At 36.5% G+C, this 15559-nt stretch overlaps 1 protein-coding gene across 1 annotated transcript in view; it reads right to left on the reverse strand.

Annotated features, from left to right (window-relative positions):
• Positions 1-3423: 3423 nt before the first annotated feature.
• Positions 3424-15559, reverse strand: part of SRFBP1 (serum response factor binding protein 1) — a 61499-nt gene continuing 49363 nt past the window's right edge. The window contains exons 5-8 of the mRNA XM_055549795.1: positions 13109-13190; positions 11408-12119; positions 9874-9911; positions 3424-4727 (exon numbers count right to left, since the gene is read on the reverse strand). Of these exons, the coding sequence (XP_055405770.1) occupies positions 4543-4727; positions 9874-9911; positions 11408-12119; positions 13109-13190 (1017 nt within the window). The 3' untranslated portion in view covers positions 3424-4542. The remainder of the gene's footprint in view (positions 4728-9873; positions 9912-11407; positions 12120-13108; positions 13191-15559) is intronic.

Below are 15559 nucleotides of genomic sequence, written 5' to 3' on the forward strand. Positions count from 1 at the left end.
GATAACTTGCAAACTTAGTTTTGAAACCATATGCCCTCAGGCTAAAGAAAAAAGAACTTCAAACATAAATTAGTTTGGCTAATAAACTTGTGTTGTGCAGAGGTATCAACCAGCAATTTTGAACTGAACTTCTGTGTACTCTAGGGCTGAGAAAATAAATATATTGTGGAAACTAAGAAACCACCTTCCTCACTACTACAGAAAGGACTTACATGCCAAAAAAACACAGGAAACAACTTGAAGGGGCTTCCACTAACCAAAGTAAGGATAAACCAAGCATCGATATAAAGAATTTCTATTTCCTACCATTACAAAATAACAGGAATTAGATTTATTTTTCTATATTAAACTAGAAAACTGGACAAAACAGATTTGAAACAAAGGTTTCAGGCAATGGACAAAGAGCAGTACCGGATAGTAATACTTGAGAGAAAACACAAATGAGTGCTGTAAGTGCACAGCTCGCTGGTGAAGAGTTTCCAAATTATAATGCAAGAGGAGGGACATCCAAATAGCCCAACAGCTTTACTTAGGAGACAGTTCAAAATTTAGGTAGGTTTATGTGACTAGAATTTGTGAGGCAAAAAAAAAGAGGAAAGAGATGCACAGAGAGGAGGAAGTGCTCTGGAGGTCTACACAATGATTCCCTGAAATCAATCTTATTAGACCGATCTGCATCAAGTATACAAAGAATCTAATAGGGCCAGGGGAAAAAAGTCACTAGACAAGAATTAGTGGAAACATCCTAACATAGGTCCAGGTATAGTCTGCTTTCACCAGACACAACAGAAAAATTTCCTAACAGACAAAGAATTAGGCAGAGTTCTTAGAATGGTAATGCCTCAGCAGTGGCACCAAATGAGCCCCAGACCAAGATTTCATAACCTTGGTACTGCTGAAATTCTGGGTGTGATAATTATTTCTTGCATATATAATAGAATATTTAGCAGCATCCCTGGCCTATATCCACTAGATGCAACATTGTTCCCAGATGTGACACTCAAAGTATCTCTACTGCTACTGCTAAGTCACTTCATTGGTGTCTGACTCTGTGCGACCCCACAGATGGCAGCCCACCAGGCTCCCTCGTCCCTGGGATTCTCCAGGCAAGAACACTGGAGTGGGTTGCCATTTCCTTCTCCAATGCATGAAAGTGAGAAGTGAAAGTGAAGTCGCTCAGTCATGTCTGACTCTTAGTGACCCCATGGACTGCAGCCCACCAGGCTCCTCCGTCCATGGGATTTTCCAGGCAAGAGTACTGGAGTGGGGTGCCACTGTCTCAATGCCAAATATACCTTGTTGGTACAAACTGCCCCAAGAGAATCACTGCAGACAAGATCATTAAAACAGCTATTAATATTCCAGGAAGTAGAGAAAAACATAAACATGATACAAAGAAAAACAGAAATTTTAGTAAAATCAATAACAATGCACTACAGGGTTAAACGTAGAAGCAAAATGTATATAAACAGTAGTACAAAAGCTTGGGGAGAAATGTGACATTTACTACAGTAAGGTGTTTGGATCATATGTAAAGTGGTATAAATACTACTTGAGATGTATACTATAATAAATCTTATAATCCAATAATTGATAAAATGAATAAAAATAGCCAATTAATAAAAAAAAATAGAAAAAGAGAAAAGAGAAGTACCCATGAGATAATACTGAAATACATTTAAAAGCTCAATTAACAGGAAAAAAATGTAAGATTCTCCCTTATTCTAAAAAGCCATCTAGTAAGTGTAGAAAAACAGTGAAATAAAAAAAATCATAATTTAAACCACTATAGCAATAATTATTTCAGGTTAAGAATTATGAATGAATGTTAAAACTAGTGCATGAAAGTTTCAAGACAGTTTCACACAGTCTCAAAGTATCTCCCCACAAGATAATTATTCATGACAAAGAGAAAATAGTAATCCTGCAGTGGAAAAACCGTACAAATACCACTTAAAACAAGTAAGCAGAGTTAACATCACCAGTAAAGGCCCAGCCATATCAACATCATCACCTAACCTCAGATATGATGCAACAGGATAAATGCAACATTCTTTCTGCAACATTCCTGCCAAAAGTGCATAACTTGAATATGAAAATGTGAATATTAGACAAGCCCAAATAAAAGCACACTGCAAAATAACTGACGTGCACTTTTGAAAAAGGTCAATGTCATGAAATCCTAAGACAGACTGAGGTACTTTTTCCAACCAACGAGAGATAACTGAATGTAAGGTGACAATTGGATGTAAGGCTTGATGCTGGATTTTTCTGTTGCCATAAAAAGACACTGGGACAATTGGCAAAATCTTAACATTTGATAACTGAAGTGTGGTCATACAAAAGAACAAAGAATGACTTTGTTTTTAGAGAGAGGCTATAAACAGCATAGAGAAAAAGAAGAAATGATAAAAGGATGAGAGGAAGAGAGCAGATGGAGAGGGAGACAGGGATAAAATGAGAAAAAGAGAGATGAAGGGATAAAGATTATAAAAAAGGAAGGAGAGAAAGGGAAAAAGGAAGGAAAAAAGGAGAAGGGAGTATGAGAGCCAAAGGTAAAGTAGATACAGAAAAATGTTAATATTGGGGGAATTTGGGTGATGGATGCTGTGTAGTAAAGAACTTGGCCTTGCCCAAAGAGAGAAACGGCCTTTGCCTTCAGCTTCATGAGGCACTCTATGTCATACCTGATAGGAGTGTCCTTGTTTACAGCAGGGGTTGGCTGCACTACAAAAGACCTCATTTAGGATGAGTCTTCGAGTCATATGATATTATCAATCCATCTGAAACCATCACATGGGCAATCAACTGAGTATGTCTATATATGAAAGATACAATAAAAACTCTGGACACTAAAACTCCAGTGAGCTTTTCAGATTGGCAACACTGTACATATTGATGCAACGATGGTAATGCAACTTGAGGACAATAGAAACATTGCTTTTAGAACCCTCATGGACTTTGCCCTATGCATCTCTTCCCTTGGCTGGTTATAATCTGTACTCTTTACTTGTAATGAACTATCTGTTGTTGTTCAGTCGCTGAACTGTATAATGAACTGTAACTAGGAATATAATAGGTTTTACTGAGTTCTGCAAGCACACGTTTGAATCTGAGAGTATTTGGGGAGCCCTCCCCTGCAATTTCCAAACCTGCAGTTGGTGTCAGAAGTGAGCAGTCTTGTATGGCCTCTTTCTTCTAACTTTGTAGTCAAACCCTAACTCCTTGAAGTTAGGGTTAGAAGTGTTGGGTCGACGAATAGTGCTCTCAACCTCACGGTTTAGCTAAATCTGGGTAGGGACAGAAACATTATTTTTCAATTTTTTTGGAGTAGTTTTTCATAATTAAACTTTCAATTCAAATTAATTTCAATGTGACATAATTTTGTACATAACTGTAAACAAACTTAAAAGAAAAAACAAATTTTGCATTTAATACAGCAAAAATAATTTTATTTCCGTATAACCTCTTGAATTCTACTGCTTTATTATCTAAACTCTTAAGCATTTGAAAAAGATAAAAATGACTTTCCAGAGTTCCTGAATTCCTACCACCAGAAAGCTTTATTTCATCATTAATAGGATCAATGCATAGAAAACATAGAATTTAGTTAGCATTACTTAGTTAACCAAGAACTTTAATTTCTCCCAGTAGCAAGAAGTGAAACATTTGAAGGGATTTTTAAAATTCTGTTTTCCTTTTAAATAACAGTACTATGAAATATAAAGCAGTCCCATCTTCAGTGAGTTATAACCTCTGCTTAGCTATTAGTGAAAATGCTTCTGTAATCATATCTCCTTCAGAATTTGCTCTTGTAAATTCCAAACCTATGATTCCTCAAAAACTGTTTCTATGAAGAACACATGTCTAGTATGTTATATATTTATGATTTGACAGAAATTTTATATGCAGTAAAACCAATTTTTGGTTGGTTGTAACATTTGAACATGAATGCTGCCCAAATAACTAAACATAATTCAGAAATCCAAAAATTTCCTTGGAAACTATTTTAAACAGTCAAAAACTAAAAAATTACAAATAATTAAAACTATAATAAAAACTAATATTTACTTATATAACTTATTATCTGTATACCCATAATAAAAGTTATCATCTTAGTTTTGCTACCAAGAGTATCTTCCAGTAAAAATAGTCTGTTTTAAAGAGCTACACTTTCCTCATATTTTTGCATTATTATTTCAAATATCACTCAACATTTATTTTCAAAGTAACGAAACACAGAGCTGACCTAGTGAAGTACACTTCATGATAAAACCAAATGAGAAAATGTGAGATAGCTATCATCTCAAAATTCTTTTATAGAGGGACAGCAGTCTAGACATATTTAAAATTAAGTATGTACTTGATCAACAGAAGCCTAAACGTACACAAACACACTTAAAAAAATAAAGACAAAACCATCTCATTTCTATAACCCATTCAGAGACTTACTTAAATATATATATTTTAATAATGAGCTAGTTTAAAAAATAAGAAGAAAATCAAACTTAGACAGAGAAGTTAACAAAAATATAGTACAGATCAATCATCAAAGGTAATTTTTTTCCCCTGAAACACAGCAATTTTGGATTGCTGTTCTTTTCGCCGCCGGCTTGCTTCCCATGAAGGATGAAGAGGCAGCTGTGATTTCTGTTTTGTATTTTCAAATCCTCTTTGTGCTTTCTTATTAAACTGATTCTTGTTCTGAGGTTCAATGTGCTGAAAATCTGCAGGAGAAAACAAAATTAAGTCTATACATAAATAGCATAGAAGACAAAAACATTTTATCTTCTCAAACCAGTACTTAAGGAAGAAATTTAGTTTTACTTAAGTAGAATACCTCACACTGTTAAAAAATCTAAGCCCTACTGGGAACTCTGAAGTTGAAATACACATATGGCCAGTGAATTTTGGGACACATGCTTTCTGTTGTCAATAGATGTTTGTTGCATGCCTCCTAGTATTTGCTGTTCTACCTTTTTACATTGACATTAAGAAAGGTAACAGTCCAGACAACACATAAGGAAACAAAATTTTAGAAGGGGAGTATTTTGTATTTTTAAAGGAATATGATTCATTGGCATATGATATCTGTGTGTGAAGCAATGCAGCCAGAAAACTCACATGTTTTAACTAAAATATTGAATTCAACAGCGTTGATGGGTGAGCTGTTTAAAGGGCTATTAATTGATTCCACTCCCTTCTGTTACTGAACAAAAAATTTGTGACTGCAAAGTAACTGCTATATCTACTCAAATTTAAGACACTGTTCTTTTTGACCATAAAGTTATCCAGCAAATATGAGGGTGGCAATTTGTAATCTAGCTCTTAACTCTTTCATTATGAGGAACTTCTATTACATTATTTTGAACAAAGTACTGGGAGACATACGGGCCTGGATGGACTGAATCAATGCACATTTATAGGATCAGAAAGACAAGGCAAAAAATTTAATACCGATTTATTAATCAGTCCTAGGGGTGCATAATTTCTCCACTGCTAGTTAGCCATCATTGTCAAGAAGCCTTTTAAAGATCTTAAAAAATATCATAATGTTATTGAAACAAGTGTACAATTGGGATAAATTTCCAAAGATCACTGCACACAGATTCAAAACATCCCGTATCTTGTACAAATCACATGTGCTCTAGAAATCTGTTATAATACTCCAAGAGTGCCTATAGTGATAAAGAGTGAAGAATTAAAATGTTAAATGAAACCATTTCATGTAACTTAAAATTTAAATAAGATAGTATTTCTAAACTGATATGTATTTTAATAACTATGTAAAGCATACTTGGATGTGAAAATAAATGGATAAATTAAATATCATAAATTTATAAGCTAAGTAGAAACAAAAACACGTTCTACTTGTGTCTTCTCATTAGGAAGATGTGGGAATTTTTTAATTTGCAGCTATTCTGTATTTGTAAATATAAGACCACATATTTCCCAATGACTTTATACAGTCATTAAAATAACATAAAAATGTGGCATGGGTTTTGCAGTTCTGTAGTAGGTAGTATGGCACCCCACTCCAGTACTCTTGCCTGGAAAATCCCATGGATGGAGGAGCCTGGTGGGCTGCAGTCCATGGGGTCGCTAACAGTCAGACATGACTGAGTGACTTCACTTTCACTTTTCACTTTCATGCATTGGAGAAGGAAACGGCAACCCACTCCAGTGTTCTTGCCTGGAGAATCCCAGGGACGGGGGAGCCTGGTGGGCTGCTGTCTATGGGGTCACACAGAGTCAGACACAACTGAAGCGACTTAGCAGCAGCAGCAGCAGTAGGTAGTAAGGAAACTATATCTAAGGCTGCAAGTGAGTATCCTATGTGTCACAAGTGAGTATCCTATGTGTTAGTGAGTATCCTATGTGTCAGGAAAAAGTAAAACTGTTGCTAGTTAAAACTTGGGAAGCAGGCTACATGCTTATGGAACTGCAGCACAAGGTAAGTGTCTGGAAAGAATAAAAAGATTAGTGTACTGATGGCTCTTTGGCAAAGTACTAAAAAGAAAAAGAGAACAGTTAAAAAAAAACTGGCCAGTTCACAGGCAGATACAAAAGGGAAAAGAGGGTACAGATATTTGGCATTTAAGGTTTAGAAAAGCCTTTGGACTCCAAACTGTGAGAGATAAGATAGAGAAAGATTTTAAGCAGTAATGACCTACAGAGATGTAGCCCTGTAGCAGAGCTAAGAGTAAAGGTATGGCTCTCTCATAAATGCAAAGAAGAGAAGCAGAAGGCAAAGGAGAAAAGGAAAGATATACCCATTTGAATCCAGAGCTCCAAAGAATAGCATGGAGAGATAAGAAAACCATCCTCAGTGATTCATGCAAAGAAACAGAGGAAAACAACAGAATGGAAAAGGCTCGAGATCTCGTCAAGAAAATTAAAGATGATACCAAGGGAACATTTCATGCAAAGATGGGCACAATAAAGGACAGAAACAGTATGGACCTAACAGAAGCACAAGATACTAAAGAAGAGGCGGCAAGAATACACAGAAGACCTGTACAAAAAAAATCCTCATGACCCAGATAACCACAATGGTGTGATCACTGACCGAGACTCAGACATCCTGGAATGCGAAATCAAGTGGGCCTTAGGAAACATCACTGCGAACGAAGCTAGTGGAGGTGATGGAATTCCAGTTGAGCTATTGCAAATCCTAAAAGATGATGCTGTGGAAGTGCTGCACTCAATATGCCAGCAAGTTTGGAAAACTCAGCAATGGCCACAAGACTGGTAAAGGTCAGTTTTCATTCCAATCCCAAAGAAAGGCAATGCCAAAGAATGCTCAAACTACCATACAATTGCACTCATCTCACGTGCTAGTAAAGTAATGCTCAAAATTCTCCAAGCCAGGCTTCAGCAATACGTGAATCATGAAATTCCAGATGTTCAAGCTGGTTTTAGAAAAGGCAGAGGAACCAGAGATCAAACTGCCAACATCCATCAGAGCATGACAAAACCAATGAATTCCAGAAAAACATCAGCTTTATTGACTACACTAAAGCCTGACTGTGTGGATCACAACAAACTGTGGAAAATTCTTCAAGAGATGGGAATACCAGATCACCTTGCCTGTCTCCTGAGAAATCTGTATGCAGGTCAAGAAGCAACTGTTAGAATTGGACATGGAACAGCAGTCAGTCAGTCAATCAGTTCAGTCGCTCAGTCGTTTCTGACTCTTCGCGACCCCATGAATCGCAGCACTCCAGGCCTCCCTGTCCATCACCAACTCCCGGAGTTCACCCAGACCCACGTCCATCGAGTCAGTGATGCCATCCAGCCATCTCATCCTCTGTCGTCCCCTTCTCCTCCTGCTCCCAATCCCTCCCAGCATCAGAGTCTTTTCCAATGAGTTAATTCTTTGCATCAGGTGGCCAAAGTACTGGAGTTTCAGCTTCAGCATCATTCCTTCCAAAGAAATCCCAGGGTTGATCTCCTTCAGAATGGACTGGTTGGATCTCCTTGCAGTCCAAGGGACTCTCAAGAGTCTTCTCCAACACCACAGTTCAAAAGCATCAATTCTTCGGCACTCAGCCTTCTTCACAGTCCAACTTTCACGTCCATACATGACCACAGGAAAAACCATAGCCTTGACTAGACGGACCTTTGTTGGCAAAGTAATGTCTCTGCTTTTGAATATGCTATCTAGGTTGGTCATAACTTTCCTTCCAAGGAGTAAGCGTCTTTTAATTTCATGGCTGCAGTCACCATCTGCAGTGATTTTGGAGCTCCCAAAAATAAAGTCTGACAGTGTTTCCACTGTTTCCCCAGACTGGTTACAAATCAGGAAAGGAGTACGTCAAGGCTATATATTGTTACCCTGGTATTTCAACTCATATGCAGAGTACATCATGTGAAATGCTAGGCTGGATGAAGCACAAGCTGGAATCAAGATTGCTGGGAGAAGTATCAATAACCTCAGATATGCAGGTGACACCACCCTTATGGCAGAAAGTGAAGAACTAAAAAGCCTCTTGATGAAGGTGAAAGAGAAGAGTGAAAAAGTTGGCTTAAAGCTCAACATTCAGAAAACTAAGATCATGGCATCTGGTCCCATCACTTCATGGCAAATAGATGGGGAAACAATGGAAACAGAAAGAGGGTTTATTTTGGGGGTTCCAAAATCACTGCAGATGGTGACTGCAGCCATGAAATTAAAAGATGCTTGCAAAAGCGTCTGCCTACAATGCAGGAGACCTGGGTTCGATGCCTGGGTCAGGAAGATCCCCAAGGAAATGGCAACCCACTCCAGTACTCTTGCCTGGATAATCCCATGGGTGGAGGAGCCTGGTGGGCTACAATCCATGGGGTCGCAAAGAGTCGGACATGACTGAGTGACTTCACTTTACTTTACTTGCTCCTTAGAAGAAAAGCTATGACCAACCTAGACAGCATATTAAAAAGCAGAGACATTACTTTGCCAATAAAAGTCCATCTATTCAAAGCGATGGTTCTTCCAGTCGTCATGTATGGTTGTTAGAGTTGGACTATAAAGGAAGCTGAGTGCTGAAGAATTGACGCTTTTCAACTGTGGTGTTGGCAAAGACTCTTGAGGGTCCCTTGGACTGTAAGGAGATCCAGTCCATCCTAAAAGAAATCAGTCTTGAATATTTATTGGAAGGACTGTTGCTGAAGGTGGAACTCCAATACTTTGGCCACCTGATGCAAAGAAATGACTCATTAGAAAAGACCCTGATGCTGGGAAAGATTGAAGGCGGGAGAAGGGGATGACAGAGGATGAGATGATTGGATGGCATCACCAATTCAATGGACATGAGTTTGAGTAAACTCCGGGAAGTTGCTGATGGACAGGGAGGCTTGGGGTGCTGCAGTCCATGGGGCCGCAAAGAGTCAGACTTGACTGAGTGACTGAACTGAACTGAAATCAAACAGACTCAATATTACTGATAAGTTTTGTCTGTATCTTTCCTACTGGCAGAACATAGAGAGTTAAAAAAAACCACATAAAATAAAAAAACAAAAATCTATACTGATAATTACAAGATGCTCTATTTTCATTTCTGTGGGCACAGAATTTATTCAGACTACTAAGCAACCAGGCTTCTCTGGTGGCTCAGTGGTTAAGAATCAGGAGACACAGGTTCAATCCCTGGCTCGGGAAGATCCCCTGGAGAAGGAAACGGCAACCCATTCCAGTATTCTTGCCTGGGAAATCCCATGGACAGAGGAGCCTGGCAGGCTACAGTCCATGGGGTCACAAAAGACTCAGACACAAAAGTCTCAGACGTGACTTCATGACTAAATAACAAGTAAGCAACCAGAGTTTTTCTTCTTTCCTCTTCAGAAAGGAACTGCTCAACTGTATGTGGAAGTCAGGCAGTTATTAGTACATACCCAGGGTTTTGCTTCTTGGAACCTGTTCTCTGTGATTTCTAAAAGAAGAAAAACACCATTAAGATATTTAATATTGAAACAAATCTTCTGACTTTAAGAAGACAACATAATAAGAATGTTGATAAAACTCACTTTAAAAACTATCATGCTCCTTTACCTCCCCCACTAGAAACAATTAAAAAATGAAAACCCCATGTTTTAGCTGCATCAAAGGTTTGTTAGATCCCAATATCACTATGGGCTTCCTAGGTGGCACCAGTAAAGGTGGTTAAGAATCCACCTGCCAATGCAGGAGATGCAAGAGAAATGGGTTTGATCCTTGGGTTGGAAGATCCTCTGGAGTAGGGATTAGCAGCCCCGTTTAGTATTCTTGCCTGGAGAATCCCATGGACAGGGGATGCCGACGGGCTACAGTCCATAGGGTTGCAGAGTCAACATGACTGAGGGACTGAGCACAATTTCACTACAGAAGTATGTAGGAATCTTTCTCTCAACATCCTTATCATGACTTTTGGCTATAAAATATCCTGTCTTGGTTACCTTGGATGCTTGAGAACTATCTAGACAAAGAATTTCAAAAATTTTCTTACTAGAACAATGAATCACATGTAACAAAAAGTAAGTTAGCAATTTTGGGGAAAAGAAAGGGATAGTGGTGTGTAATTTTCAAGTGAGGAAAAAAAATAAATCTTTTGAAGGCAGAGTTGGGAGCTACAAGGACTAATTTAATAATTTTCAAGGCTTCAAAGATGGTTTATATGTTAATACTCTTACTTTCTGGGAAAATTTCAACATCACTTTTTTTCTGTTTTATTAAAAATTATGCCTAACCTATTTATTATAGAAAAAGTTTACTGAAGAAGATAGCTAACCATGATTTTTATTCTAAAATGTAAAGATATCGCCTAACATTAGAATTACAAATGAAATTAAACCTATTGATTTACAACAAGACCGCTGGAAAAAGCAGTGATTACAGAAGGGATAAGGATGACCACCTAGTATAAGCACCACCAAATAGAAAGCAGTCTGGAGATACTTGGTGTTAGGGCAAGCAAGCAGCCTTATATACTGAAACAGGAAAATGTATAAAACAATTGTTTTACAATAATGCTCTAGGTCAACAAGAGAAAAAACAAAACAAAACAAAAATTCACCACAGTCTTTTCAAAAAGTTCTGTTTAGAAAGTGAAATACATGAGACATTTTCAAAAGTTTTCACCAAAAGTTAACTCAAAAGTTTCAAAACTTCGGTAAGTGAAGGAATAAACTTAAATTAGCTACATATTAAATTAGATAAATTATTTATCTATCTCATTTTCTGATGAGGCTGGAAGAATTTGGCATTATCATACGTGTATTTGAATATATTACTCCAATATAAAGTTGGAGAGGGCCAAGTCTAAAGACAAATTCTGTACAAACTAGAATTATGTATGAGAGATAGTCATCTCAATGTCAGGATGTGTAGCTATTTCATACCTTTCACAAATTAAGAATTAATAATTATTTCAGAATGAAAAAATATTCTTACCTTTCAAGGCTCTTAGATCCAGATAAAGACTGGAAAAACACTGATTCAAACCTCCTTGCCTCTGTACGTGGCTTGTTTTTATCATTTTGTAAATTTTGATGGGTTTCAAGTATATCTTCTTCAAGCAACAATTTTTTGGGGGGGTTTTGTTCCTTATCTGAAAAACGACAACTGCTTTCCTTCTTTCGTGCCCGTTTGACTTTCCCAATGAAGAAGTCATCACCACTATCACTATCCTCAGACATGGAAGACTGTTTGTAAAACCTTTCTTCTGTGCTATCATCAAAATATTCCTTCTCTTCTTCATATAATTCGTCTCCATCACTGTCAACATCAAGTGAGCTACTGGACTCTTTCATTTTTTTGGTTTTACTTAATGCTTTCATTTTGGGGTCAGAAGGTGTCTTCTGGGATGCTGAGGGAGCCGGAGAATCTTTTTCAGAAGGCTTTGATAGAGAATTTGGGACATCCATTGCTTTGGGTCCATGATCCATCTTGGCTATTTTTTCTTTTGAATTATTTATCGGTTTCTTTGCCAATATTTTGGCTTCCTTCTCTTTTTGTTCACGGATAATAGTTCCTTCATGCTGTAACTTACTGGCATCATCATTTGAACACAAAGTGTCCTTGGAATGATTTTCTTCTGAAGCAGTGTTTGATGACTTAACTTCAACAACATTTTGTCTTGCATCTTTAAAGGATTTGACAGCAGCTGCAAGAGAAACAGCACATGACTTGTTTCAGCACTGAAACAAATAATAAAAAACATCACTGTTTTAGTACCATATTTCTTAAATTATTTGGAAATACTTAACAGAATGGTTGGAATTTAAATTACATATATATAATAGGTGCAAATTCACAAAGAAGAAAACCAGAACACTTATGAAATGCTCAGAGATATCCATTTTAAATCTCTAAAATTAAAAAAAAAATTTTTTTTAAATCTCTAAAATTAAATTTATTCTTCCATATATGATGTTAAGAACAGTAAAAACTTCACTGAATATAAATGAATAAAATGGCAACTTTAATTTCTATAGCAATAATGTATTAATACAATTTCAGGGTATTATAAATTGTGTTTTCAGGCATAAAAATAATTATCTTCTAATCTGTGTCAGAAGCATTTAGTTGTTTCATTGTATTTTATAATATACAAACATAAATAAAAATTATGTGACTAAATGGCAAGGTAAGTAATAATATGAATTACATCAATATTTAGAAAGGGCTTGGTGGCTCAGATGGTAAAAAAAATCTGCCTGCAATGCGGGAGACATGGGCTCAATCCCTGGGTTGGAAAGATCCTCTGGAGGAGGGCATAGCAACCCACTTCAGGATTCTTGCCCTGAGAATCTCCATGGACAGAGGAACCTGGAGGCTACAGTCCATGGGGTTGGAGAGTTGGACACAACTGAGTGACTAAGCACAGCAAAATATTTAGAAAGTCAGTTGTATTTAATATTACCATGAGTATTATCTATTTTAAGAATTTATAAAATTTAGGAATTTAGAAAAAACAGAATTTTTTAGATATAAAAAAATTTTCAGGTAGTTTTCTACATTTGGAAGCATTTGAAAAGACATTTATAATGTAAAAGATCCTCAAAAGTTAAAAAAAAATCATAAAAGTAAATAAATGAATGGCCATTTATTCAAATTATTTACTGAAAATGGCTTAAGTCATTTAATTCATACCTTTCAGCACATCTATTTTTTTCTTCAGAAGAGGGTGCACTGCTAGCCTAGCAATTGCTCTTTCAGCAGCAGTCGAATCAGGCTGCAAATTGAAATAATAAACACATGGGAATAAAAACTAACACTACTAAGAAGTGAATAAAATGCAACTCATTATAATTTTTAAAAGTTAAGAGTTAGGGAACAGAAATTTGTTAATATTCTAACTAGGTAACTCACCTACATAATGCATTCTAAAGATAACATGCTGAAAAAAATACTACTGTTCTTGACAGTTAAAATTATGTAATCAATTAACAAATATTCTTTGAGTAATTAATATTGTTCCAGAATTGTGGTAGGCATCACGTGTGATATTTTAAAAAATGTAATATAGATCCTGCAGTCAAAGAGTTTAAAAATCTAGTATAGAATACTAAAATAACATGAACGAATCAAGTAACATATTAGTACTAAGCTGTGTGATATAATCCATGACTAATATAACGCCTGAAGTTCCATTTACTAGAGACCTAAAGTTATCAAATACTATATATTTTTATGTTGAATGACTAATACCACTATTTCATTCTCAGAACTTTTCACCAGTGCCTGGCTTATAGCCAACACTTTGTAGATGTTTGATGATGACTGAATGGGATTATATACATATAATGATATATGTGTGTGTGTGTGTGCACACACATACACAAACATACAGACACACACATACATAGTATTTATTCATTGAGAAAATTCATAGTTCAGACTACTTTAAATAAATATCATCTGTGGTTGAAACTTCCAAATTTCTACCTCAAGCTCTAACTTGATCTCCAGATTCATATATCCAACTACCTACTTGACATGTTAAAAGAAAATTCTGTGATTTTCTCCTGAAACTTTAAACCTTTTCCCATCTTATTAGATATAAGTTTAATTTTTCTGTTGGTTAAGGGCTAAAACTCATGATTCTTCCATTACGTTTCTCCTTTCTTTATAGCTCACAATAAATCCTTCAGCAAATCCTGTGATTTCATCTGCAAAATCTATCCAGAACCAGTCTACTTACTTCCTTTTCTACTTACTTCCTTTGACCAAATCACCAACACCTCTCACCTGGACCAATGCAATAAGCCCATAACTAGTCATTCTCCATTGGCTTTTGTTCTTCCACAGACTGTTTTCCATATAGCAGTTACAGTGAAGTTTAAATGTAACCAGATCATGCTACTTCCTTATGGGTTCTTCTGAAAGCTTTACTGCCTTCTGATGCTTAAGCTATCCCTTTGCAAGTTCTTCTCTACTTGGCTGATCATTTCATTGTATTCAGGTCTCTGCTCAAATGTTATCTGAATTAACACAACACTTTTCATCACCATTTACTTCACATCACAAGAGGCAGGGACTCTGTCTTCCACATTCCTGTGGACCTAGTGCCTAAAACAATAACTGATAATAGTTGGTATTCAATAAACACTCCCTGAAGCATGTAAAAACTTCACTAGTGTGTGAGAGCAGAGCTATCAGCTTTAAACATCGTTATATTTACCCTCATTGTTAATAGCCCAATAAGGCTATTTTTCCTCCCAGTATTAAACACAGATGAGTACCTAAGGGAAAGCAAGATAATAGCTTGAAATCTATTCTGTTTGGAGAATTTATCTAGGTAAAAATCACTCAGAAAACAACTTTAGACCTGGTGCAAATCCTGTGCTAGGATCACTTGCTGCCTAATTACCTTTTTTATCTTGGGTCAAATGGTATTATCCTCACATTTTATACCTAACAAGAAACTGCAAACGTGATCCTAGTTGGAAATAGGAACAAGGGCATTGCAGATATAATTAAGAGGACAGCATACTGGTTTAGGATGGGCCTTAAATCTATTATGACTGCTGTCCTTACAAGGAAGACACTTGGATACAGAGACACAGGAGACAGGAAGGGAATAACACTGAAGTAAAGGTTAGAGGTAGCCTCCCACAAGCCAAGTTGGAAGAAGCTACTGGCTCCACTAAAATGAGGAAGGCAACCAAAAGAGTGAGGAAGGTATAGATACGAGAAATGGGAAATCCAGGCAAGAGAAATGCCCAGGATGGTGACAGGGGATTTAGATTTAGATTTAGAATACCTAGTGTTATTAAATATCTTGAGAGGAGATTTCAAAAACCATTGAGGAATTTGGTTTTACATAGAATACACAATCAACAAAATAAACATAATAATTATAAACTATAAGTAGAAATATTATACAGAAAAACAAAAGTAATAAACATTCACTAAATGACTCATAGCCAAAGTAACATAATCACTAAATGTTCACCTCATCTAAATCTGACCCAAGCATATTAGGAAGACAGAAGAGATAAAGAGGGTACATATATGACACAGAGGCTGAAGGAGGAAAGAGATCTAAATCCTTGTAAACCACAGCAGGAAGTCAATAGCTAGTGCTTAAAATGTATTAAT

Source organism: Bubalus kerabau, chromosome 1, assembly GCF_029407905.1.
Source record: "Bubalus kerabau isolate K-KA32 ecotype Philippines breed swamp buffalo chromosome 1, PCC_UOA_SB_1v2, whole genome shotgun sequence".
Classification (NCBI taxonomy): domain Eukaryota; kingdom Metazoa; phylum Chordata; class Mammalia; order Artiodactyla; family Bovidae; genus Bubalus; species Bubalus kerabau.